Source organism: Urocitellus parryii, chromosome 7 (assembly GCF_045843805.1).
Source record: "Urocitellus parryii isolate mUroPar1 chromosome 7, mUroPar1.hap1, whole genome shotgun sequence".
Taxonomy (NCBI): domain Eukaryota; kingdom Metazoa; phylum Chordata; class Mammalia; order Rodentia; family Sciuridae; genus Urocitellus; species Urocitellus parryii.
Window position 1 is genome coordinate 63,895,300 of NC_135537.1, and position 25,094 is coordinate 63,920,393.

The following is a 25,094-nucleotide window of genomic DNA, read 5'->3' on the forward strand; positions in this document are numbered from 1 at the left end:
TAAGCCTCTTTAGCTTTTGCATTTTTGATATTTAGTCATATTTGACTTTCCTCTGTATCCTTTCCAAGATCTTTCATTCCAAAGTGTAGTTAATTTGCTCTTATTGTTCTGAGCTAATCAGCTTGTCTTTTCCATGGATATATCTTGTATTTGTTTATAATTCCAGGCATGATACTTTTATTCCTTTCTAAAGTATAACAGCAAATATGATTATGAAGACTTGGGCCAAGAGATGTGCTCAGCATAAATACAGAGTCTAGCTTCAGGAAGAGAAGATTGACAACCCCTCTCCTCCATTAAGGTCTGAGTATTTCCAGGAGAGAGACTGCCCAAGTACATGAATACAAGTCATCAGAAAGCTATGAAGCTAGGATGTTGGAAACAGTAGACATAGTTTTTAAGTTGTCCATGTTGATAAACATTGTGATGCTTCTTCATTTTATAGTCACTCTTAATTAAGTAATTTTTCCCCCTGGTATGGGGGATCAGGAACTTGTGCATGCTAGGCAAGTGCTCTGTCACAGAACTATGCCACAGCCCTTACCTTTTTTTTTTTAAAGTTATATAAGTATAGTTAACTTTTGGCTTTTGCTAGGGATTAATTTCAAAATCTAGATGCTCAGGTCCTTTAATTGTATATAGCATTAGTATATCCTCCTGAATATTTTAAATCTCCAGATAATATATAATATCTAATTCAATGTAAATGCTTTATTATTTATTAATAGAACACATAGTTGTTCTACTGTGTTGCTTAGGGAATAATGACAGGAAAAATCTGTTCAATACAGAGTCAATTTTTCTTTCTTTTTCTCTCTCTCTCTCTTTTTAATAGTTTCAATTAGTGTTTGCTTAAGTCCAAGAGACTGAATCCTGTGGATACAGAAGGTCAACAATATATCCAATTATCTAAGTATATTTTCATGAACAATTGAAAAATTCTACTATTATAATCTTGAAATTTAAGCCCTTCTTATTTATATTCTTTCTTACAGGCGCATTTTATCCACTGACTTCCATTTCTAAAAATAATCATCTTGATAAAAAAGAAAGTGGTTTTTAAACTTTGCTTTGAGAAATGTTTTCATTTGCTAATTATGATCTATTATGACTGTTCTGTAAAAATCAAACCCTCATCATTTAAAGAACTGAGTTATCAAACATACTGGCACCAAGAAGATACTAGGTTCCTTTTTTAATTGGTGCATTATAATTATACCAAATAGTGCTATTCATTATGCCATATTCATAATGCACATAACATAATTTGATCAATCTCAGTCCTCTTCCTTTTCTCTCTTTCCCCCTCCCCCGATCTGCTTGTCTAATACACTGATCTCCCTCTATTACTATTATTTTAGTTAGTGCATTATAATTATATATAAAGCAGGATTCATTGTGGTATATTCATACATGAACACAGCATAATTTGTAGATTTCGTTTCCTGATGCTAGGTTCTTATAACTTGATTGTGTCTAACACATATGAACAAGTTTATAGAGCCTGTAAAGTTGGCATCTGCTGAAGAATTGGGAGAAAAAAATTGTTCATTTCTATAATATAAATATAAAGGCATAATCTGTGTTTAATGATACCAAGAGATTGTTAAAATCCATTTAGATTTAAGAACTCTGGAATCAGTATAAATTTTGCTTCATTTTACTAAAGTCCACCCAAGTCATGAAGAAATTCCCTAATTTATTCAAGTATGTACAATTAGTCGATGACAAAGCCTGGTTTCCTTGTTCCCGGCTCAGTGTTCTGTCTTGAATAGTGGTAGCAAGCTGGTGGCCTGTATCCTCAGCTGCTTTGTTTACTCACATGTTTTTCCTGGCCCCCAAAGGCATTTGAGTTGTCAGTCACAGTGCCCTTTCTGTCTGTCGATTCTCCTTTACTGTTCCACATTGCTGAGCAAAACCCTGAATGTGGTCCTGCACTGAACCCTGGGGGGGGGGGGCGCTCCAATCCCTCAAGGTAGCTTGCTACTTTGCAGGATCCACTGGTCACTGTGGGTGGGCCTGGAGGGAGTGCAGAAGAGTTGGACTTATGTAGAGGGGAGCAGGATATTATGTATTGAGATCTTCAGAAAAGACCAGAAAGAGACCATTCAAACAATGTCCTCAGCTAGAACCAGTAGGTTTCCACCTGCCTCAATAGTCCCTGCAAGTCTTCTCAGGGAGCAGGTTTTGCTGTGGGATAATGGGGAGAAGATGCTTTTTAATCACCTTGAAAAGGTAGATCTGAGTTTTATTTGGCATTTAGACGATCCTGGAAGTCACCTTTCTACATTCTTGCCCTGAAAATTTTCTGATTTTGGAAAGCATCCCACAAATAGAAATAAAAATATTGAAGGACTTGGTTGAACAAATAGTTTGTGTACATGCACTTAAGGCAGAAACACTGATCTATCACAAAATGTAAAATATTCAATGTCCTGTGCAGTTTCCATTGCAGGGAGAAGGAAGAACAGGGCCTCTGGAGGTTGGGAGAAGTCAAATGAAGAAACCTGGGTTGGGAGACAGAGTTAGGTGACGCTAAGTCTTACCTTGCAGGGCTATAATTATTCCAAGACTCCTGAGGCAAAGAGAGTTCCCAGAGCAGTATTCTCCACTCAGCTACAAACTAACTGGGTGTGTTAAGACATATTTTTATAGGGAGTAGGGAGTCCTTATAACCTGCTTGTAATTCTGTAAGAGAGGGCTGAATTCTCCGTAGTTCTAATCTCTGCCATCACTTTTCTGTGTTATGATCTCCACTCATCATGTTGCTGGGTCCTCCAGTGACCTCACTGAGTCATAATCTCTGCACTTATGCAAGCTGTGGCCTACTCTACAGGGTGGTTGTGAAGGTAAATGAATAGTGCATACAGAATACATAGTATGTGGTACCTGGCATATATTATATAATTGTTTTAGTCTGGTTTTGTAGCAGTGACCAAAATACTCTGCAAGAATAACATTGAGGGGGCTGGGGATATGACTCAAATGGTAGAGTACTCTCCTGGCACTGGGTTCAAACCTCAGCACCATATAAAAGTAAATTAAAGATATTCTGTCCACCTAAAACTAAAAAAAAAAATAAATAAAAAAGAGTGCATTCTTCAATGGAAAAAAAAAAGAATAACATAGAGGAGGAAAATTTTATTTTGGCTCATGGTATCCGAAGTCTCAGTCCAAACAGCCAACAATGTTGCTCTGGGGCCAAGGTGATGCAGAACATTATGGAGGAAGGGCATAGCAGAGGAAATCTGCTACACTCATGGTAGCTAGGAAGGAGAGAGAGAGAGAGAGAGAGAGAGAGAGAGAGAGAGAGAGAGAGAGAGAGAGAGAAAATGGAACTCTTCCAGGGTACACCCCCCAGAGACAGAGAGAGAGAGAGAGAGAATGAACTCTTCCAGGGTACACTCCCTAATGACTCACCTCCTCCAGCTTTGCTCCACCTACCTACAGTTTCCACCCAGTTATTCCAATCAAACTAGTATGGACTGATTAGATTACAGCTCTCACAGTCCAATCATTTCACCTGTGAACATTCCTCCATTGACACAGGGCTTTTGGGAGATACCTCATATCAAACCATAACAGTGATCAACACACGTAATATCCATTTCTTTATTCTAAGGCCAACCTGGATGAAATTCATCTGGACCAAAACCTATGTTTTTTTGGCACCTAACCAAGTTCCTCTGAGTAACTTTCCCCCTTTGTGCTGTTGGCTACCATCCCCACTTGCCCTTGTTGCATTCAGAGTGGAGTTCAGTCTCAACTTTGTGTCCTTCTGAGATGATTCTGTCCAAGTTACTGGTGTCTTATAAATCAAGAATAAATGCCCCAATTATTAAGATTCAAAATTAACCTGTGGAAAAACAAAGGTATACCATTCTCATCTAAACAACTTTGGCATTAGACAAAACTAAAGAATATATGCATATATTTTATGGTATCTGTTATGGAATAACAAACCAAAGCTCCTCCATTGATTCTTGAAGAATCTGTGACTTCTTACTTAAATAACAAGCACTAAATACCTACTTGTTGTCTCTGAGGGATATCTTCAGACATTCAGTAATAGGAAATGTATCAACAAATAATGCATAGATTATTAAAAATGAATATGTCCACTGAGAATGGAATAATAATTAAAGGGTCTCCCCTATTTGACAGCATTCTGGTCCTTAATTTTATCCATATAATCCCCAAATGCCAGATTGTTTCTTGTAAATTAAACACAATTGAGAACAAGAACTCTGTTCTCCAAGCCTCAGAGACTTTCCCTTCTTTGCCCCATAGTTTAACATATCTGGCTGTCATGGCTACAGAAAAATATTATTAGTGAAAAGGTCAGTAAGTCTCCCCAAAGCTGTCTCTAATATACTCAGAGGTAGATTATAAAAGGAACAATCCAGTCTCCTTTGCAGTCACTGTTAGGGGTCCCTTCTTCTCATCCATCAGGCTTCTCTCTTTGCTTTCAGACCAACTTTCTCATGTAGGTACATTTGTCTGGACAGCTTTTGTCAGGGATACACTGGACATGAATATAGCACATTTTATTTATTATACTACAAAAGAATTAAGGCAAGCTTTATTCACAGCTATTGCAGTAAGGTCAAGGCTATTGTAATGGGTAGAAGAGCAGGGTTCAGGGGAGGGGTTGAACCCTACTCTGACTACAACAAGGGCAATAATTAAAGGGTCTGCCCTATTTGACAGCATTCTGATCCTTAATTTTATCCATATAAGTGATGTGATCATCCACATGTAATTTGTGTTTATAGTAGGCATTTACAGCCAGTAGTCAGGTGAGGGACTGGATGGAAAATTATTAAGAGGAACTTGGTTAGGTGTCAAGAGTGGAGTAGAGGAGAAGAGGGATTTGATTAGATATCAAGGGTGGAGGAGTCTTACTAAACTGACTTAGCAAGATTGTGAACTTTACAGTCTGAAGATATGGCCAAGGAAGAGGCTCAGAGTTTGCTCAAAGTGGGTGTTCCAGTCAATACTGTGTGGCTTCCAACTGGCCTAGGAAAGTAAGGATTGCTCAAGACTGAAAAGGTGAGAGTCAGCCCACTGAAGAGAATGGGAAGAAAGTTCAAAGTTGGCAGAAAGAGAGAAGAAATAGTCTTAATTCCATGCATTGTTCAGCCTCACCCTTGAGTCAGTATTTCTTCCTTGGGAGTCTCGGGGCCAGGACACAAACTAAATCTAGGAATTAAGACTTTGTTCCTACAGTACAATGAGCAGCTCATGTGGTTTCATTAAGCTTCTCTTAAAATGAATTTCACCACATAAGATAAAGAGGTTGCTAGCATTTGGGATGGAATTCTATTCTGGAGGCTATGTACTACTTTCAGGGTATTATTAATTACTTGCCTCAGTCCAATAAATGCTGGTAGTATTCTCCAAATATTGTGAAAATCAGTAATGACCCCTCCCACCATTCACACATTATATGATAGATGTACCCTATCTTTAGTCGAGAATCATTGTAACTTCTGTGGACTTTCAATTGCCTCATTCTATTTGAATAAAAATCCATTCTGGAAGAACTAGCCTCAGTTCAAATCTACAATCGCTCCAACCTTCCCCACTACTGCTTTCTATAGTCCGTGATTACTTACAGTATTAATGTGTTGCCTCGGGCTCCAGAGAATTATGTAGGAGGGTAATTGCACTCTGTGTTTCCTGAATATGGGTGAGGGGACAGAAAGGTCCAATTCTTTCATTTGAGAATGTTCTCTGTGAAGCAGAGTTAAGAAAATCACCCTGGTACCTTGGTTAACACAAAAGGGATGAGCAATAGCCCATCAATTGTAGCAGGAGGATTAAAGCAGGAGGAAAAATTTGAAACAGAATTTTCCAGAGGCTGAACATTTAAATTTTCTCCTTAGGAAATTAAATTGCTGATCTTGCTAAGTAGTCCTTTTTAATTTTTTTTTTTTGAGTGTTTTCCAATTGACAAAAATCTCTGTGATTTTGTTAGGATAAATATAGGCACTAAAATCCTCCTACAGCAACATCCCAAGTCCTAAAATGTTGTAATTTCTCTCTGTGCAAGTATTTAAAATATATATGCATTTATTTATATATGCAATGCATTTCCCAAATTCTGCTTTGCTGTTCAGAATGTAGAATATTTTGTACCTACTTTGAAGATAAATGTATGCTGATGTTTTACAGTATCTCCTGCAGTGTAGTTATTATGAAGTGGCAGCAATAAATAATAACCACTGGCTCTAATTGCTTAGAGAATTGCCAAGAGATAATCTGTGATGTAATTAACAGAAAGAAACCCATGTTGTCTTTAACCACTTCCGTAAAATAATTCCCCAGAGAGGCATCAGAGCTTCCATGGGTGAAGTTTCCAGGTGAGGCAAAATTAACTAATCCTTCCACTCTGCTGCACCTGGAGTAGGAAAAGTCTACCAGTTCTTTGGAGTTTTTATTGTTGTTGTTGTTCTTGTTGCTAAAGTTATGTTGAGCCCATGTCCTTTATTTTATGGCATTAAATTTTATCTTTTGTTTGCTTTTGAGTCCTGCTTTTAGGAGGGGTGAAAATAAGGAACTCATATTCTAATTGGAGGCAGCAAAGTAGGTCCATGGGAGCATTCAGCCCACCAATTAATGAAGAGGGTATAGGGAGAAGACGTTGCCACTCTTGGTTCTCTATGACCTTCCTGACTTGGGCCAGGCTGGGGTGCAATAGATGCCTATGGGCCCTCTTCCAGAAGAAACCTAGAAAGTCTGAATCTCTACTCTGATGTGGACATAAACCGTATATATCCACTCCTTGTCAATTAGTACTATAGTCATAGCACCACAGGTTTCAGTTGACTTCTGAAACTGCCAAAGGGTATTTCTCTGGGGAAATAAACAGAGCTGCAGTTCTGGGAGAAGTCTAGATGTGGTTTACAGAAGGGGCCATGGGAGGAGTATATTTATTCTAGTTTCAGAAGGATGACAAAGCTATTTCTGGTTGTGAACCATCACTAAGTTTTATAGGAGTTTTCAAGATCAAGAATTCTTCCCACCAGGCTTGCCTTCCTGGTACCCAAACACAGAAACAGTGTAGTCAGTGGTCATGGTCATCCTGAGCCTGGGAGCTATAGTAGTCACAGAAGCCTTACGTCCTTCTTATCTCCAAGAATCAAATATCCTTGAGGTGTCTCAAGAAAGATGAAATAAAGGGTGATAGCCAGGTAGAGGAATGCCAATCTTTAAACCAGCCAACAGGGTGCATTTCCATCAAAGTAAATTATAAAGCTATCTTAATGGCACGAATGTCTTAAGAATGTCTTAATGATCTCTTGTGATTCCCTCCTTTTAATCTTTTATGCATTTGATTGCTTGCTACTGTTTCAGTGGTTGATGATTAGGAAGGCTTGATTTTTTTTTAAAGGGGAGAGAATAAACCAAATTTGAACATTTTAATCAAATTGCAGACTCTTAACCTCAGTCTTTATTAAACCTTCTGATGTGAGTTACCCAAATTTTTGAGGGTTCAGATTTCAAGTTTTAGGAAACAAATTTTAGAGCCTTGTGTTTTAGTCAGATATTTAACCGCTTCAACTAGAAGACCCAACCAGAACAATTTTAGGGGAGGAAAATTTATTTGAGGGCTCATGGTTTCAGAGGTCTTAGTCCTTAGAAGGTTGGGTCCATTCCTCAGGGCTTGAGGTGAGGCTAAACATCATGGAAGAAGAGTGTGGTCATAGGAAACAGCTCATATGGTGATTAGGGAGCAGGGAGTCCATTTGCCAAATAAAATATATACCCCAAAGCCATGCCCAAATTCCCGTTTCCTCAGCCACACCCTACCACTCAGTTACCACTCAGTTAATCTCTACCAGGGGATTAAATCACTAATTGGGTTAAGACTTTCATAACCCAATAATTTCTCCTCTGAACCTTTTTGCATTGTCTCACACTTGAACTTTTGGAGGACCTCAAATGCAAACCATAACACCTTGGGACTTCTCTTAATTTTAAGATCTTGTTATCCTGCCAAAATATGTTCATTGCTTTTTAAAGTATAGAGGTCTGGATTTTTCATTGGCAACAGGCAATTTTCTGAATTGATTAAAATTAAGAGAAATTGTATAGTTTCAACTCAAATTATAGGTGTCTTCCATGACACTCAACAACACAAGTTGTTCTGCTAATGCACTATTTAATTCAAGTTTCCTTGAACACAATTTTCAGAGTTGGTGATTTGGGAGAGAGGTACCTTTTGATTGCAAGAGTAATTGAAGAATGTCACCAAGAAAGAAGGAGCTCAGGAGTGTAAAATCATTCAGAGCACTGTGGTACCACAAAATAGATGCATTTCTAAAATGCTTTCTTATTTTGTCCAAGTTCTTATCCTGAAAGTGATTTTCTGGTTCTAAGAGTCGGACTGAAGAGAAAGAATATTTCATTTCATGTCCTGACTAGTATCTTACCATGAACCCAGTGCAAGATCTGTAAATGTCAATTGAATCTCATTGATACCCACATCACTGGGAGATCCTGCTGTCTGAGGCCCCAATTAGGCTGATATGATCCTAGTTCTATGCATAGTGCTAAAAAAATCTTTGTGGAATGATTAATGAATAAATGCATAAACCTAAAGGTGTTATTTTGTGATTTTCAAAGTTGCCAGTTTCCTAGGGGGTATATGTTCTCTCTATCATGAATTGTGAAATCACTCTAAGCTGTTGGACAGGAAGGCTGAGCAATCTGGCAACCTGCCACTTGCTTTTGGATAATAGATGTAGAAAAGTCCTGGTTTGAAAAGTGTTAATTGGAGATAGACTGGCCAAAATGGAAGTTCTAAATTCAATGCTTATTTAGCTGAATGAAGTGCTTATTTGTATTCTTGAGACTTTTCCTGGTTTTTACTTTTCAGATCTCCTCAGCCAAGGGAGTTACCAGAATAGACAAGCATGAAATTAATTTTTCATAGTTGTTTAGTAATAGATGGAATGCTCATAGCTCACTTCCATTGGGATTTTTTTAAAAAATTCCTCTTCTACTGCTCCCTACAGACACTGGCACAATCCTCATCCAAATTGCTGAATGAAATAAACCCCTTTCTCGATTGCTTTTGGGGCTGTTGTAAAGTGGTGTTTGGGGACTAGTTCTTTCCCAGTGGGCTAAGAATCTGATATACCAGCTTCTGTCTGTAAACATCCATCTAGCATTTATTATTAACTCTTCTAGATTGTCATTTACTCGCTTCATGCCCATACTAACCTTGTGTGAGTGCATTCATGGCCCTTTCTTAAACCCAAATCAAACTGAGAATGCACTGTCCATTCCTCCGCTTGGATCTGTGGTGCTCAGTAGCATATTATTCTATATTAATCTGACCTGTGATGGAAAAAGTATATAAGACACACATAGTGGTGAGCATGGGAGACATTGAAGAGTAGAGAAACTCACTCACCAGTGAGCTCAGAGTGGGCTTTGTCTATTTTCACGTCTTAGAACTTCCAGGTAAGTTGGTTACCTGCCTGCTTTCTTTACTAGGAATCATTTGCTGAGTATCTACTCTGTGAGGGTACTGGAGATTTTGGGGGATTCAAAGGTAAATATATCATACTCCCAGTTCTGATAGAGGTCATAGTCTGGGCTAGAGAGACAGTATTCCTATGATATGGATAAGACAGGAAATATTCTCTCCTGCAAACATGGCATCTGCTTAGGGTAGTATTTCATTACATTTGAGTGGTATAAAAGTAGACCCTCACTAAACCATGTCTGATAGGCAGCCTCAGGGTCAAATGGTGTTGGTATTAATGTTCTATGTGACTGTGCTGGGCACCAATCCTTCCCGTGGAATAACTAGACATAGCTACAGCCTCTCTGACTCACTTCCTAACAGAGTTTCTCTGGTCCCTCACACTACCACTGTCCTTTCTCTTCATGCTGATAGCTAATCTGTAACTCAATTCTGGAAACCCCCGTGCCCCATGTTCTCACATACATGTATTGTAGTCACCTCTTGATAACTGGGCTTGATCCCAGACCTCTGCTGTCAATCCGCCTGTCTCCAGTCTGACCCACCCCTAAAGCACAGCTACCATCACTTCCCTCCTCTGCCTGAATAGTCAGTAGTTCCCGGAGCAGGCAAAATGAAGATAGCTCACATTAAATATTGAACTTTATTTTATACTCCCTTTCACCTTCCCCATTGCACAGGTAGATTTACTATTTTTTGCAATGTGTAGTATCCATGTTCTTGGTTCACACTATTGTTTATGTGGCTCCTGCTGCTCTTTTCCTTTGATGTCCAGTGTTTAAACCTCCCCCTTCCTCATGGACCAAGACTTTTCAAAGCCCCAGTGTTGAGTTCTCCTTCATGTATTCCTCAACCACTTCACGAGCCCTATTTTCTATCTGATATCATATTTTCTCATGTAATAATATGAACTCCAAGACCATCAGCATTTTATATGTATTAATCTGAGCCAGTTGATCTCTTATGATTTCAGGTACATTATCTCACCTTGTCATTCATTTCCCAGTGAGGTGGTGCTATGGTCCTCCTGCAGATGCGGAAACTTAACCTCAGAGACATACAGCAACTTGCTAAGCACACATAGAGCAACACCAGGGTTTGAATTAGAATCCACCTAACTCCAAACCCTATGCCTTAATGACCATCCTTTATTGCTTTCCATATCCCTATGTTTTATTTTAAAAATATTTTTAGATGTAAATGGACACAATATCTTTATGAATTTGTTTATTTTTATGTGGTGCTGAGGATCAAACCCAGTGTCTCACACGTGCCGGGCAAGTGCTCTACCACTGAGCTACAGCCCCAGCCCACTATCCCCCTATATGTCAGTCTTACTGGTTTCTATATACTGCAGAAAAGTGAAAAAATCCTTTTGTCTTAGAGGTCTTACACAAAGTAAACTTTCAATAAATATTTGAATGTCTTCTGACTGCTTTTGAGTTCTAAACACCTCCAAATTTGTAAAAGACATTGAATGGTAAGAAATCAAATTAACTATTAAAATGATCAGGTAGATGCATTTAATGTTAATTTCATTCCTTTTAGTTCTTGGGAAGATTGTGATTAAATTTTACTTATTTAAACAACTTCTTTATTTAAACCAAATAACTACTTAGAACACCAACTATAAATGGTGAGTTGTTTCCCTCTTTCCCTTCCCCCTTCCCTCCCTCCCTCCTTCCCTGTTTTTCTCTCTTTCTTTCTCTTTCTCTCCCTCCTCTTTTTTCTTTTGTACTTCTTTCTTTTCTTCTTTTGCAAATATAAGCCTCATCAAATATACACAGCACACACACACATGCACACACAAGCAGGATGATTGATACACCTGTTCTTTAAAGAAACACAAGGAAGAAACTGGCAGTTTGGGATTGGAAATATGTGGTTTCAAGGGTCATTTTGAATGTGGATGAGAGTACTCTGCATTCTGGTGTCTATATCCAGATATGGATAAACCTGCAGCCTCTTATCTTCAGGTTTTGCTTGAGTAGGAGAACACTGTTTTCATCATTCTTCTCCTGTTTTCTCTATACTCTTTCAAAATCAGGGCCTTGTTCTTTGACAAGAATGTTTGCAGTATGTTCTTAGTAAGCAAAGGTATGGGTGTGGCAGAAGGTTGTCCCCATACTTGATAGAGATAGACAAACATTTGCACTGACTCTAGGTGTTTTTTTTTTTTTTTTTAAGTATACAATATGTTAGTCAAGCTTCTGTGACCTGAACTGAATGAAAAGTTCAGAAAGCAGATGAGATGCTGCAGCTTATCTAAAGCTTCACAGACAGGAACTGGGCCTTGTATGCTATCAGGTGATGTATTCAATCCAATATTCTGCCTATCTGATGCAGAGCTGTGGAATGTCAGGTATTCTTGCATTACAATTACTAAAGTCAGTAGGTAATTCAATATTCTGGTAATACAATACAATTATGGCCCATCCTAATGCAAATTGAATAGTTTTCTGTAACTTACCAGGATGGAATGGAATTAAAAAAAAAGAAAATTCACTTGCAAGGCTTTCTTTCATTTTTCGCCTTATTTCCTTCTTTCTTCCTTTCTCTTTAGTCCTTTCTTCTTTCTTCTTCTCTTCCTTTCTTTCTCCTCTGGAGAATATGAGCCTCATTAAATTATGTGAAGCAGAGTTATAACCAGGATTCTGCTCTCTGGATAATCATCTTTGCTGAGAAAAGTTTGTTTAATTTGACTTTCTATCTAAAATTGAGCATAGTAAATTTAAGGTTAACCTCTTGCTAATATTGATTCTTTAGTAGCAAAGCCAGACATTTTTCATGAATATCCTTCTTAAATCTAATATTGTCAGAAACAACTTTTTTTTTTCATTTTCCCATAGAGAAATAAATATTAATTTGCCGAAGAGCACAATGACACATAAAACAGTAACATCGTACAGGTAAAACCCAAATCACATAGAAATTATTAGAACCCATTTAAGAAAATGCATCATCCAATTGTAATTCGTTCTGTGTCATGTATAACAAATTGAAATTTAAAAAAATGCATCATCCAAGTTCTTGTCCCACTCCATTTTTTAAAGACCCTCAAACAGAAGAGGAGAAAGTAGATTTGCTTGAACATAACAATGCGTTGAACTTTCCTGTTCTTGTGCTACATCACCACCATGAAGACTATGTGACCAAGAAGAAAAAGGGGTATTCCTACAACCCAAGCAAGTAGAAATGCTATCTCCTTTTGGGATGTGTTTTCCAACTCACAAGCTCCTTAACACATTTCTTTTTCCATAATGCTTGGAACAATCTCCACAGGGAGGAACAGGAAGTTGCTCTATGCTGAACTTCACTCTTCCGTAGGTGATTGCATTTGTGGCAGGGGCAGGATGCAAGCCCAGTCACCTTCTTTGAATACTGTCCTTTTGCCATCATATCCAGAGAGGGATTCTTCCCCAGCCAGTGGTCAAATGCATCCTCAAGAAGATCCAGAGGGCACACCTTCCTCTCTTCATTGGCTGAGGCATCAATGTCAGTGAAGGGGCCAAGCCCAGTCTGTGACTGTGAGAACCATGGCATCACCATATTAGTGGTTAATTCTGGAAGTTTCAAATGAGATGAAGAGACAAATGCAATGTTTCTGCTTCTGTGACTAAGACACAGATGTGTGGAGGCAAGCCATGTGCAAGACCACTTTGTACTTCACAGTAGAACTTAAAAAAAAAATACTGAGGGGGACGTTCTAAACACGTAGACATATTTTTAAGTGTTTAGTTAAGAGGTTACAAACTAGAACTGGTCAAAGGCTTTTAACTATTAGTGTTGACAGACTTCTCGCTGCAGCAGAGAAACTAGTACAGGAATATGCACTATGATTTCAAAACTGAGTAAGAAGCTTCCCCTGCTCCTTTGGAGGATCAGTTCCACTGATGACCCTCATACCTGCACATGACATCTCATCACCTATGAGCTCTTTTTTTTTTTTCTTTTTTTTCCAGTATGAGTCTGGCCTCAGGATCTAGATCCTAGAATTCCCACTTAAAATTCAAAGCACAAATGAGTCACTTCTTAAAATTTAAATATCTTCTTATTGACCAATGCTTATTGTTTTCCACTATTTTGTACCTCATTTGTATGGAATTTTACAACCTCAGGTAGCAATGTTGGATGTTCAACTCGTAGAAACAATAGAACCTAATAGTGAGTCACTATTCTTATCTCTAATTATTCATAGTTTAATGAAGAAACTCCTGTTGATAAGCTATTTCTAAGTCCTAATGAATATAAAGTCATTTTGGAGATGAGGAAATTTAAGTTTTTTGCTTTCTAGCAATGTAGCTTTTTTTTTTTTTTTTTTACATTTCATCAGCAATGTGTTGTTTTTTTTAGTGCCTTCACATAAATTAACATATTTAAGTCTAAAATTATTCATTTAAAACTCATATCCTAGGCTGGGGATATAGCTCAGTTGGTAGAGTGCTTGCCTCACATGCACAAGGCTCTGGGTTCAATCCCCAGCACAATAAATATATAAATACACAAATAAAAATAAAATAAAGCTCATATCCCCCATAACTGATTATGGAATAGATGTTAGTATCCATTTGTCATTTATTAGCTCATTTTAAAATAAAGGTTAAAATACTCTGATAGAATTGTGTTTGCAGGCAATAAAGAAAATTTAAAAGATTTTTCTGGATTATTAGAGTTAAACAACATGTAAGTTTAAATGAATTAATGGAAGGAAGAAATTCTGAAAATGGCTTCTTTTCTCATTTCCACAATTTGCATGAAGTGGCTGAACTATTTATTACCATTTTGGTTTTGCTGGAAACCTGGTTATAACATGGAGATGGCAGGTCACAAACTCTAATAGGCCTGTTTTTTTTTTTAATTTTCAAAAATCAACTTTTTGTTCACAATTTTAGATTTGCAGAGGTATTGTGAAGATAGCATAGTTACTTTATAGTCTGCATCTAACTTTCTCTTATTATTCATCTTACGTTAATATAGAATATTTGTTATGATTAATGAATCAATGTTCATACATTGCTGTTCTCTGAAGTCCATTCTCCAATATTTCTCTAGTTTTTACCTAATGCCCTTTCCCTGCTCAGGACTCCATCTAAGAGAGCACATTACCTTCCTCATCATGTTGCTCTGGATTTCTCTTGGCTATAATAATTTCTAGAATTTCCTTTTTTATAAAATTGGCAATTTTGAGGAGTGTTGGTCAGGTACTTTGTAGAACATTTCTCAATTGGAATTCCTCCAATATTTTCCTCGTGATTAATCTGGAATTATGGTTTGGTAGCAGGAAGTTCCCAGGTAATTGCCATTTTCATCACTGTAGCCAGGAAAATGAATGGGATTTGTCATTGGTGACATGACCTTGATCACCCAGCTCTGGTAGTGTTCATCAGGTCTCTCCACTGTACTGTCACTCTTTCCCCCAACCCTCCCCCAATTTTTACTGTACTCTTTGGAAGGAAGTCACTATATTCATTCTTAAGGATCTGGGAGCTATGTTCCATGTCCTCGAGGGTGGTTTATCCACATGAATATTTAACCCAATAGGTATTTTAAATTTTAAAAAGCTAAGAGGATTGCACAAGTCAAGATGCTATAAATAGAAAAGAGGAAAAAAGAAAATTTATATATGGAAGTCAAGAACTAAGGAAACCAAGATAATAATTGTAGTTGAGGAAAGACATAAAGTCGAACTCAGCAGGGTAGTCTCGTGACTAGAGATATAGTCCAACTCTTTTCTGCCATCCAGTTTCACTGCAAAAGTGAATTATTTGAACATTTGGCAACTATAATGAGTCTACAATCTTTTATTCTGTACTTATCTCACCAATACAATACTTCCTTCACTGCCAATCCCTATTCTGTATCTTGGTCTCCAAAATGCATAGGATCATTTCCAGGACTGCAGACAGAATTCAGTTTCTTAGTGTTGGATTAAACACTAGTCAGTGCCTAGGAAAGTTTGCAGCAAGATAAAGACTCTAAGGAATGTGATAATGAAGAAAATGGAGATAGGGAAACTGCCAGTTTCCTTATCTCTAATTTTTAGGTGAGAATCAAAGCAGGATGAGTTTGGTTGCAAAGGAAAAGAATGTATTCATTAACATCTAAAGAAATCCACCTGTGCAGCTTGTCATTCAACCCCCACCTCCCACCTTGCAGACACACTGTGGCTCTCCATTATATCCTGGCCCACTACCACCATCAAGGAGTAAGTAAATAATAAAATGTGTAAAACCTCTCTGTTGAGTCCTCCAAGTTTTTTCTTTGGGATTGGTAAAAACAGTATGTTGGGGCATTTGTAACTCTGGAGTAGAAATTTGGAAATGGATATCAGTGGACACACAATGGAAAGAAAAATTCTCTCTTATTTAGAGGAATAAAATGAGTTAGAGTGATTTGCTAAAGATCTTCATAACTAGTGATTTCTATCTTCACCATTCAAGAAAGCATTCTCTTAAAACTCCTCAAAAATATCCTTGTTGTCAAACAAGTCTTTTTTTCTTCCTCATTTTCCTTGATTTTTTTGTGTTATTTGCATTTGTTAACTACCTTCCAGTATTGGACAGTTATTGCTATGTAGCAAACCATCCCACAATTCAGTGGTTTAAAAAGCCATCACTTATTATTGCTTTTGTTATCTGTGAGGCAGCTGGAGTTTAGCTAGGCTGGGTTCAGATAGATGGTTCTGCATTTTAGGAAGATTGACTAATTGGCTAGTGGTCACTACTCTGTCTTGCATCCTTCTCTTAAATCCAGAATGATAGCTGTGGCATGCTTTTGCCATGAGTGTTGGCAAAAAGGCAAGAGAACAAGAGGTGATGTCTGAGATCCCTTACAAGTGAGGCTCAGTACTGGCATCAGTACTGTCATGTCTGTCTACTGAGGCTCAGTACTGTCATGTCTGTCTACTGAGGCTCAGTACTGTCATGTCTGTCTACATGTCAGTAGCCAAAACAAGTCACATGGACAAGGGACTGTGTCCTCAGTGAGATCATAGCTAATGCATGGATCCAGGGTAAGTCATGAATTGGGGCCAGTGATGCATATTTTTGCTGGTTTTTTTTTTTTTTTTTTTTTTTTGAGACAGGGTTTTGCTGTGCTGCCCAGACTGATCTTGATCTTGAATCCATGATCCTCCTTCCTCAGCGTCCCACGTAACTGGGATTCCAGGAACATGGCACTGCATCTGACTTCACATTCTTGCTTCTTGAAGCATTCTCTTCTTACTTTCTTTTTTTAATTCAGTACTGTTTTGATCCTTTCATATTTTATTATTTCTTTAATTCTTCTTCCTTCAACCTCAGTACTGTATGTAAAGTTTACCTAAGGCTCAGTCTTCCTTTATGTATGTGTTCTTTCTAAGAAAGCTTATCCAGGCTCAGAATTCTTGATGCCTCAGTGGTCATTCCAGTTTACAATTGAGCATTTCCATATTACCCTCTAAATTCACCTAAACTCATAGTCTTTGGTTCCATTCGCCACGTAAATCAGTGTTTCTTTCCAATATAGAATTGTATCTCTGTGGGGCAATGGTGGTGAATGCCTGTAATCACAGTAAGGAGGGATGCTGAGGTAAGAGGATCACAAGTTCAAGGTCAACAATCTAGCAAAGCCCTAAGCAACTTAGTGAGACTGTCTCAAAATGAATAAATAAACAACAAACAAACAAATAAATAAATAATAACAACAACAATAAAGGGGTGAAGCTATTGCTATTCATTTTAGGGAAATCCTGGTGGTTAAGTGGCCCTGGGTTCAATCCCCAGTACTCAAAAAAAGAATTTTTTTAAGTGCATCCTCTGAAGAAGATTGGGTCATTAGTTAATGATGTAAAAATAAATGCAAAAGCAAAAGCAAACAAGGCCCCAGTAAAAATTTTCCCTATGTTAATAAGAATAGGACATCTCTAAAAATGAAAAGGGAACCCATGTGAAAGATCACAATGATAAGAAGAGCTATTAAGAGCCATTTCATTTGAGAAAGTTAATTTTTTTTTAAAAAAATCCAGAGCTCATATGGGTTGTCATGACCTCCCTATGAACAGTCAAGTGTGTGGTGTGGGAAGATCTGAAGTTTATTCCACAGAGCAGAGCTAACTCCAGGGGGTGGTGGATTTGTGGGAGGAAAATTTCAGCTCAATATAAGAGGGGGGGATTAAGTAAGAAGAACAGGAAGAGAATGGGTTGTATATCTTTATTTTTTATTTGTGTCACTCTTCTCTATAAAGTCCTATTCCTCATTCTCCCACGAATCCATCAAAATCCTATCTGCTCTTCAAGACTTGTCTCTAACCTTTCCCTTAGCTATTCCAGTGTTCTCGATCCCTCTCAATTCCTGTTGCTAATCTCCACCACCCACAGCTAAATTAAGGCTCTTTGAAAGTATAAACAGGACACATTACTTCAAGCATGAAACACAACACTGGGTTCATAACAGCAATTCAGAAAAATTCTTACCCACTTATTGTCTAAGCACAGAATTCCTGATTTGTAATTGGGAGACATTAGGCTTAGCTAGAATTCAAAACCAGATTGGAATTATCGGGAATATGATGATTCTGTGAACATAGGCTTCTGATTTTAGTGAAAGCCAGAAGGGAGCTGAAGATTTTGGCATCACTCACCATCCAACCTTATGTTTTCCTACTCATCAAAGACAGACTGAATTTAGAGATTTTCTGAGATCTTAGATTCGTAGATCGGATAATTCACAGGATGAAACAGAGTAAATATGCCATCATTTCTTCACATCTGAAAATTATTTTAAACAAAAATCACCTGGTGATTGGGGATATGTGAGATGCAGAAATACACAGGGTCCTGGAGAACTGTCACTCTAGTTTGTATTCAGGTCTGCCTGTTGTCATAGTTACTGATGCACTCAAAGCAATTTCCCTCCCAAATCACACTCTGTAGACCTTCAATGAAAATAAGCTATTCTTCCTGCTTTATTTTATTTTTTCTTTCCATGAATTGAAGCTAAAAAAATAGCATCAATTGCACGGATGTTTTTACACTCTTAGCAACATTTTAAACATAGCAGAGGAATAAAAGATGTTTAATCAAAATAAGCAAAATAAGATTGAGGCCTCATCTTATCTGTGCAGCAAGATTCACTGAGTGCCTAGGTACTGTAGACACAGCTTGGATTAGGGCCCCTCCCTGCCCTTAAAAATATAGGGGCTCTGAAAGGGAGAGCAACAAATAAGGGGTGCATTTCACCAAAGTGAAATCAGTGCTGTAATGGGAGCACGGTACAGAGAGCCATGGGAATGCACAAGGGTGTCACCTCATTAAGTTTGGGGTGCTCATGGGGTCATATCAAGGGTAAACATCCTTCCCCAGAGCCTCAAAGCATCACTTCTGGAAAGTGCAGTAGATGTATTTTCAGCTGTTCTGGGACAGGAAACAGTGTGACTTGCAGGCTGGGCTCATGCAGCATTGGTATGAGGATGCCAATGTGGTTTGGTGTGACGTACTGTCTATTGCCTGTTTATCCTCACACATGGCTCTCCTTTCTGCCCTCGTTACAGGAACTCGTTTACAGACATCCTCCGTGCCATCCTGCTATCATTGGAAGTCCTTATTGAAGATCCGGAGCTTCAGATAAATGGTTTCATTTTAATCATAGACTGGAGTAATTTTTCCTTCAAACAAGCCTCCAAACTGACACCTTCAATTCTCAAACTGGCCATTGAAGGGCTGCAGGTATGTCGACTGATGTACAATGCAAGACTGTGTGTGACAATGCCCTTTTTCCTTCCTTTTGCAACCAAAGTAATATTTGTCCTTTAGAATGAAAAAGGAAACTTGGATAAAATTCATCTGGGAGTGCTCTGTATTTTTACCTTAGCTTGAGTTTAGATGTTTGCTTTTTTTTTTAATTAGCCTTCATTTTCATTAATAACTCTAAATTACTATTACCACGGGCACAAATTACCTACTGCAGCAATAATGAATAACGCTCCGAGATATTTAGCTTAATCCATCAGAGAGTTAACAAAAATTAAAACTAGGAAACATCTGCTTTATGAGCATGTCCCACATAGAGGTGGCATGGGAGCTTGCCAGGGTTTCCAGAAGCACTTTAGTGCCCCAGAAATGCGCCCCGTGGATTATCACTTCCCAGAGTGTCATGTGCTGCAGTATTTGTGCTAATGTGGATCACTTCGGTGCAATCAAAGGAAGCAGATGAAACTCTAACCCCCTGTTTGTATGACCAGTTGTTGTTCAGACTTTGGGAAAGTGGTTTTTTTGTGCTTTATGAGAGCAGGGTGGCTAGTCTCTTGAGACCCTTCTACTTTTTAAGGTTCAGTGATTTTTATGAAAAGTAACTAACCCAGAGAGGCAAAGCTACTTAGCCTCCTGGTGACACATTATCACAGTATAAAATTAATGGCATAGTTTGGCAACGTTCAGAATCAGCATAGATCAAACTTGTGTGCCTTCTTAATTAGGCAGGAAAATTGACACAATGGAATAGCACCTATCCCCAATAAATGGTAGTGATACGCATCTGGTATGTAGGAAAATATGGACATTGGACAATTCTCAAATCAGATATTCCTCATGCTCTTCAAAGTGCACTAGTTCAATCACCCCTGGAATTCTAGTGCCACAAGTAATCGGTAGTTCTATTTCTTAAACTATGGCCTATTCACAGATAGCCTTTGCCAAATACCTAGCACCTTTGGACCTCTGATAAACATATGTCTATTGAGAAGTTCATTGGTTTAGACAAAGGGGAATGAATAGAATGCTGGGGGGGGGGGGCGATTAGGAAAAACAGTAGAATGAATCGGACATAACTTTCTTATATTCATATATGAATATACTACCAGTGTAACTCCACATCATGTACGACCACAAGAATGAGATCCTAATTGGAATAAGTTATGCTCTATGTATGTATAATATGTCAAAATACACTCTTCTGTCAGATGTAAAAAGAAAAGAGAAAGGCCTTTGTCTATTTTTAATTGGAGCCATTGGTATCATCATCATTATTATCGAATGGTGAGGTTTATTTGTATATTATGGAGGCAAGTCCTTTGTCAGAATATGTAATGTGAATATTTTGTCCTTAAATGGCTTAGATATTCATTACCTTAATGAAATATTTTAATGGGTGAAAGTTTTTCATTTCAATAAGGTCCAATTAACTATTTATTTTTTCTTGATGAATGTTCTCAGTGTTCTGTGTAAGAAAACTTTCGCCAAAATGATGAAGATCTCCTATATTTTGTTCTAGAATCTTTATAGATTTAACATTTATGCTTTGGATTATGATTCATCTCATCTTTTTTTTTTGTGTGTGTGTGTAAGGAGTGTCAGGTCACTGTCAATACTTTTGTGGGGATGGTTTCCAGGGATTGAACTCAGAGGCACTCGACCACTGAGTCATATCTCCAGCCCTATTTTATACTTAATTTAGAGACAGGGTCTCACTGAATTGCTTAGAGCCTTGCTTTTGCTGAGGCTGGCTTTGAACTCCTGCCTCAGCTTCCGGAGTGGTGAAGATTACAGGCGTGTGCCAGAGTACCTGGCAAAAGTATTTTTTAAAAAAATATGTAGACAGTCAGTTGTTCTAGCATCCATGAGGAAAAAAAAAAAAAAAAGATCTTTCTTTCCCCTTTGAATTGTTTGTATGTGAAAAAAAAACCATGTTTATTGAAAGGATGTTATTTATTGAAAAGGTTTCCCATTTCTCAGGAGGAGAGTGTATGTACACTGCTGACATTTCAGAAGAGAAGTAAGGACACATCGTTTCAGGAATGACAAATTGTCCTAGGTGGCCACATCATGCAGTGCATAGTGGGTACAATTTTTATAGTCACGTTTGCATCTACAGATTACGTGGGGAATCCTGAGCACGGATCTGTGTGTTCTTGACTCTCATTCACTTTCTCTCAGCTCCAACTCCCTTTTTCTAACCCTCTTCTCATCTCAGTCTTTGAGCACCTAATCTCTCTCTTTAAGCTTTTATCAAAGGGAGTTTTAAAGTAGGATTCAAGGCTTACTTCCTGCCCTATAATTATGCTGGCCATATTTCTAGGAATTTCTGTGCAAGCTTTGTGTAATCCCACTTTTTAAAAGATAATCCAATACATGAATAAGTAGCTGTGATTCAACTTCTCTGCCTTTATAAGAATTTTTTCCCCTCATAAATCAGGAAAGAAAAAAATGTCTTTATCTGACCCCATGTTCCAATTTTTCTTTCTGAAAATGTGATATCACATAATATGTTCATTGCCAACCTCACTAAGGTGATATGGGTCTACTGAATTAATGTGCATGAGTGCGATTTGAAAGGTAAAGCTACACAGGAAAGTAACCTATTCTTATTAGAAATAGCAGATGTCCTTTGGTGAGGCACGGTAAGGCCCATTTGGACCTTCCCTTATTGCATATTAAGGTCCACAATGAATTCCACAATCCCTTGTGTTTCCAATTAAGGAATAGCTGCTAAAAGGTGAAGGGGAAATGAATGAGACCAGAATCAGAGAGGAGAAAAACATATTTTCCCATCATCATCCAGAGTAGCAGTTGGATCTCTTTATTATTCACTCCTTTTATAAGGCAAGAGAAACCCCTTTGATTATACCTCAGACCATTCTGGAGTCCGGAGTCTGGATTGGGGTGCAGTTTTTTCTGGGAGCTCTGCCTGGCCACACCCTGGACTTCTTAGAAGGGTACAGATCTTCATGCCAGTGAGAAGTCAGTGGTCCCAGGGAGGCTGGGCAGATAGGTGCAGCTTCTTCATCTGGGACGTGAACGCCTCCAACCTGCCCCTTTAGCATGTTGTCTTGGCCGCACTGGAGAAGTCGTCAGGGCTACTGCAGATGATTCTGTTCTTGTCCCATAGTGGATAGTCAGTTCTAGCCAGCTGCTAGCAACTTCTAACTCCAGACCTCCCCCTCTGTCTGACTGTGGCAACATTCAGATGCCATGGCCCACCCTCTGCAGGCTCTCTGGGGGAATCTTCCTTCAGCACAGGGGTTGTTTTCATCTCCCAGTGGGCATAAATCCTTCTGATACCTTGAAAAATCCATCTCTGGTACTAAGCAGAGTTTCTGTCTTTTCACCAATGTGGCACAGAGGAGAGCCTGGTACAGGTTTCCAATTGCTAGCAACAAAGGCTCAAGAGAAATTTTCGAGGAGAAAGGGAGAGTTACCCAAGTCAGCAGCAAAGAGAGAAAAAAAGCCATGCTCCTCTTTCCTCCCATCTGGGGAGGACAAGGTGTCTACTGGACATGTGGCAGCCCGCAGGGGAGGCAGAGCCCATGTTTCACTGTCGAGAACTTGCTCTCTTTACCATCTTGCCTTTTGTAGGACCCTCCCTTGTCAGGGGGGATAATCAGAACACATTGGTGCTTGGCCATCTGGTTTGGAATTTGACCTCTTTGTAGGATTTGTCTAGGTTTACCTGCTGCTCAATCCCTGGAGAGTTTGGAGCTCTGGGCTACAAAATACACCTGCACATATGTGCACGCACGCGCACACACACACACACACACACACACACTTGCAGATGTGATCCAATACCTCCCATAGGGAGAAGAGGGCGGGGCCATTGTTCAGACAATGAGAATTTAAGGTTAATGTTTGGTCAGTCCTGCACCCTGCATCACAACCTAGTTCCAGAGTCCTGGATTTTTGTGCTATTATTTTGGTTCTTAGTTCTTCATAAAGGCAATTGTTCAAGGAGAACTTTAGTGATTAATTGTCGTGGGTTTTCCAGAAAGCCGACTCTAACAGGGAGGAGATTTGTTTGGCAGTGCTCTTAGGGACAATACGTATAGAAGGGAATCTACAGAAGGTTGGGCAGTTGGAGAAGTTAAGCGGGGATTTGGTTCATTCCTATGAAGGGTTCAAGGAATGACCCTTCAGAATCGTCCCCAGTTGGTGTCAGGGTTCTCGACCTTTTTATTCATAATTTGTTCAGTCATTGTGTCCTCACTGCCCTAGGAAGAAGTTTCAAACTTGAGCAAAGTCAATGTATTTGGCCTGATGCCCCAGAGAGTGCTGTTACCTGAGGCTTTGTCCTGGTAGCCCTCCCAGAAGGTGAGGTTGTGTATCAGACTATCTACTGCAATAAACAAATGCTACTTAGAATATCCTGCAATGCAATATTTGGGTCTTTTCTTCTGGGTCTGGATGTTCAACTGTTTTTTTTTTTTTCTTGGTCTCATACAGTGCCAATTAACCCCAAATGGAGGTGATGCCAAGTGATACAAGAAGTGTGGGCACAGAGCTAGCAACTTGCTGACAGTCCTTTCATTGGGTTGATTAGTTATATTTCTATGCTGCAAATGTGTAATTATCCTGCCTCCGATAACAATCTAAAAAAAAAGAAAAAATAATAGAAAGCTCCCGGGTGCAGTGGCGCATGCCTGTAATCTCAGCAACTCAGGAGGCTGAGGCAGGAAAATCACAAGTTTGAGGAAAGTCTCAGCAACTTAGTGAGAACATGTCTCAAAAAAAAAAAAAAAAAACCACACACACACAAAAAAAAAAATCTAAAAGGGCAGGGGATGTGGCTCAGAGATAAAGCACTCTAGGATCAATGACTATTCTTTGAAGGATCATCAGATTTTTACAAGCTCTGCTGTATCAGCCAGTCATGAAATGTTCAAGGTGTATCTACTGCACGTTTCTCTTTTCATCGTAATATTTTGAGGAAACAACATTGTCTAGAATATTAAGTGGTTTCAGTTACTTAAATATTCTAAATATTTGTTCAAAGAACTTTAAATATTAATTTTGAGAAGTCATTTCCTTTTACCCCACCCTTTGATCTTTTTTTTTTGGGGGGGGGGTTATCAGGGATTGAACTCAGGGGCACTTAACCACTGAGCCACATCCCCAGCCTTTTTTTGTATTTTATTTAGAGACAGGGTCTCACTGAGTTGCTTAGCTATTTGTTTTTGCTGAGGCTGCCTTTGAACTCACGATCCCCCTGCCTCAGCCTCCTGAGCTGCTGGGATTGCAGGTATGGGCCATGGGGCCTGGCTCACCCTTTGATCTTTAAATGTGGTCAATAATATCTGAAGGAGACATTGAATCTATTCATTACAACTTGTTTAATTTTTTTAAATCAAACTTAACATAATATTTATGCCTCCATTTTAATAGAGCAGAGCATTATTCTCTCAGTTCTGCCAGGGAATTCTGGCAGAATGAGCAATACACTGAATTCTTGCTCTTGAGCTTTATAATGTTTCCAAAATCAATTTCTGAAATTATTTCTTGTAAATTCCTGCAGCCCAATCATTATAATCAACACTTGTTGTTTATCAGTGTGCAACCAACCCAGATTTTGAGAAAGCTTACTGGGCTAAAGTGTTTTACTTAGGAAGAACTATAGCCTTGTATCCTGTGAGCTATTTACAAAATATTTGACTTATTTAAGGACTCAAATATTTGTAATGGGTTTAGACAGCCTGTTTTCCTTTCATTCAGCAGAAGGAATCCAGGAAGCACTTTTTTCTTTTCTGTCATTCCCATGTGTCCTGTCATCATCCTCTGGCGAAGATGGGCAATTTATCAGTACATTAACTTTTTGTTCAAAGTTTATGACGTGACTTTTTTTTTTTTTT

General features: G+C 38.6%; 1 protein-coding gene across 1 annotated transcript in view; it reads left to right on the forward strand.

Moving 5' to 3' along the window:
* Nucleotides 1-25,094, forward strand: part of Clvs1 (clavesin 1) — a 187,130-nt gene that overhangs the window by 56,421 nt on the left and 105,615 nt on the right. Inside the window, exon 2 of the mRNA XM_026390807.2 lies at nt 19,029-19,203. Coding sequence (XP_026246592.1) covers nt 19,029-19,203 — 175 coding nt within the window. The remainder of the gene's footprint in view (nt 1-19,028; nt 19,204-25,094) is intronic.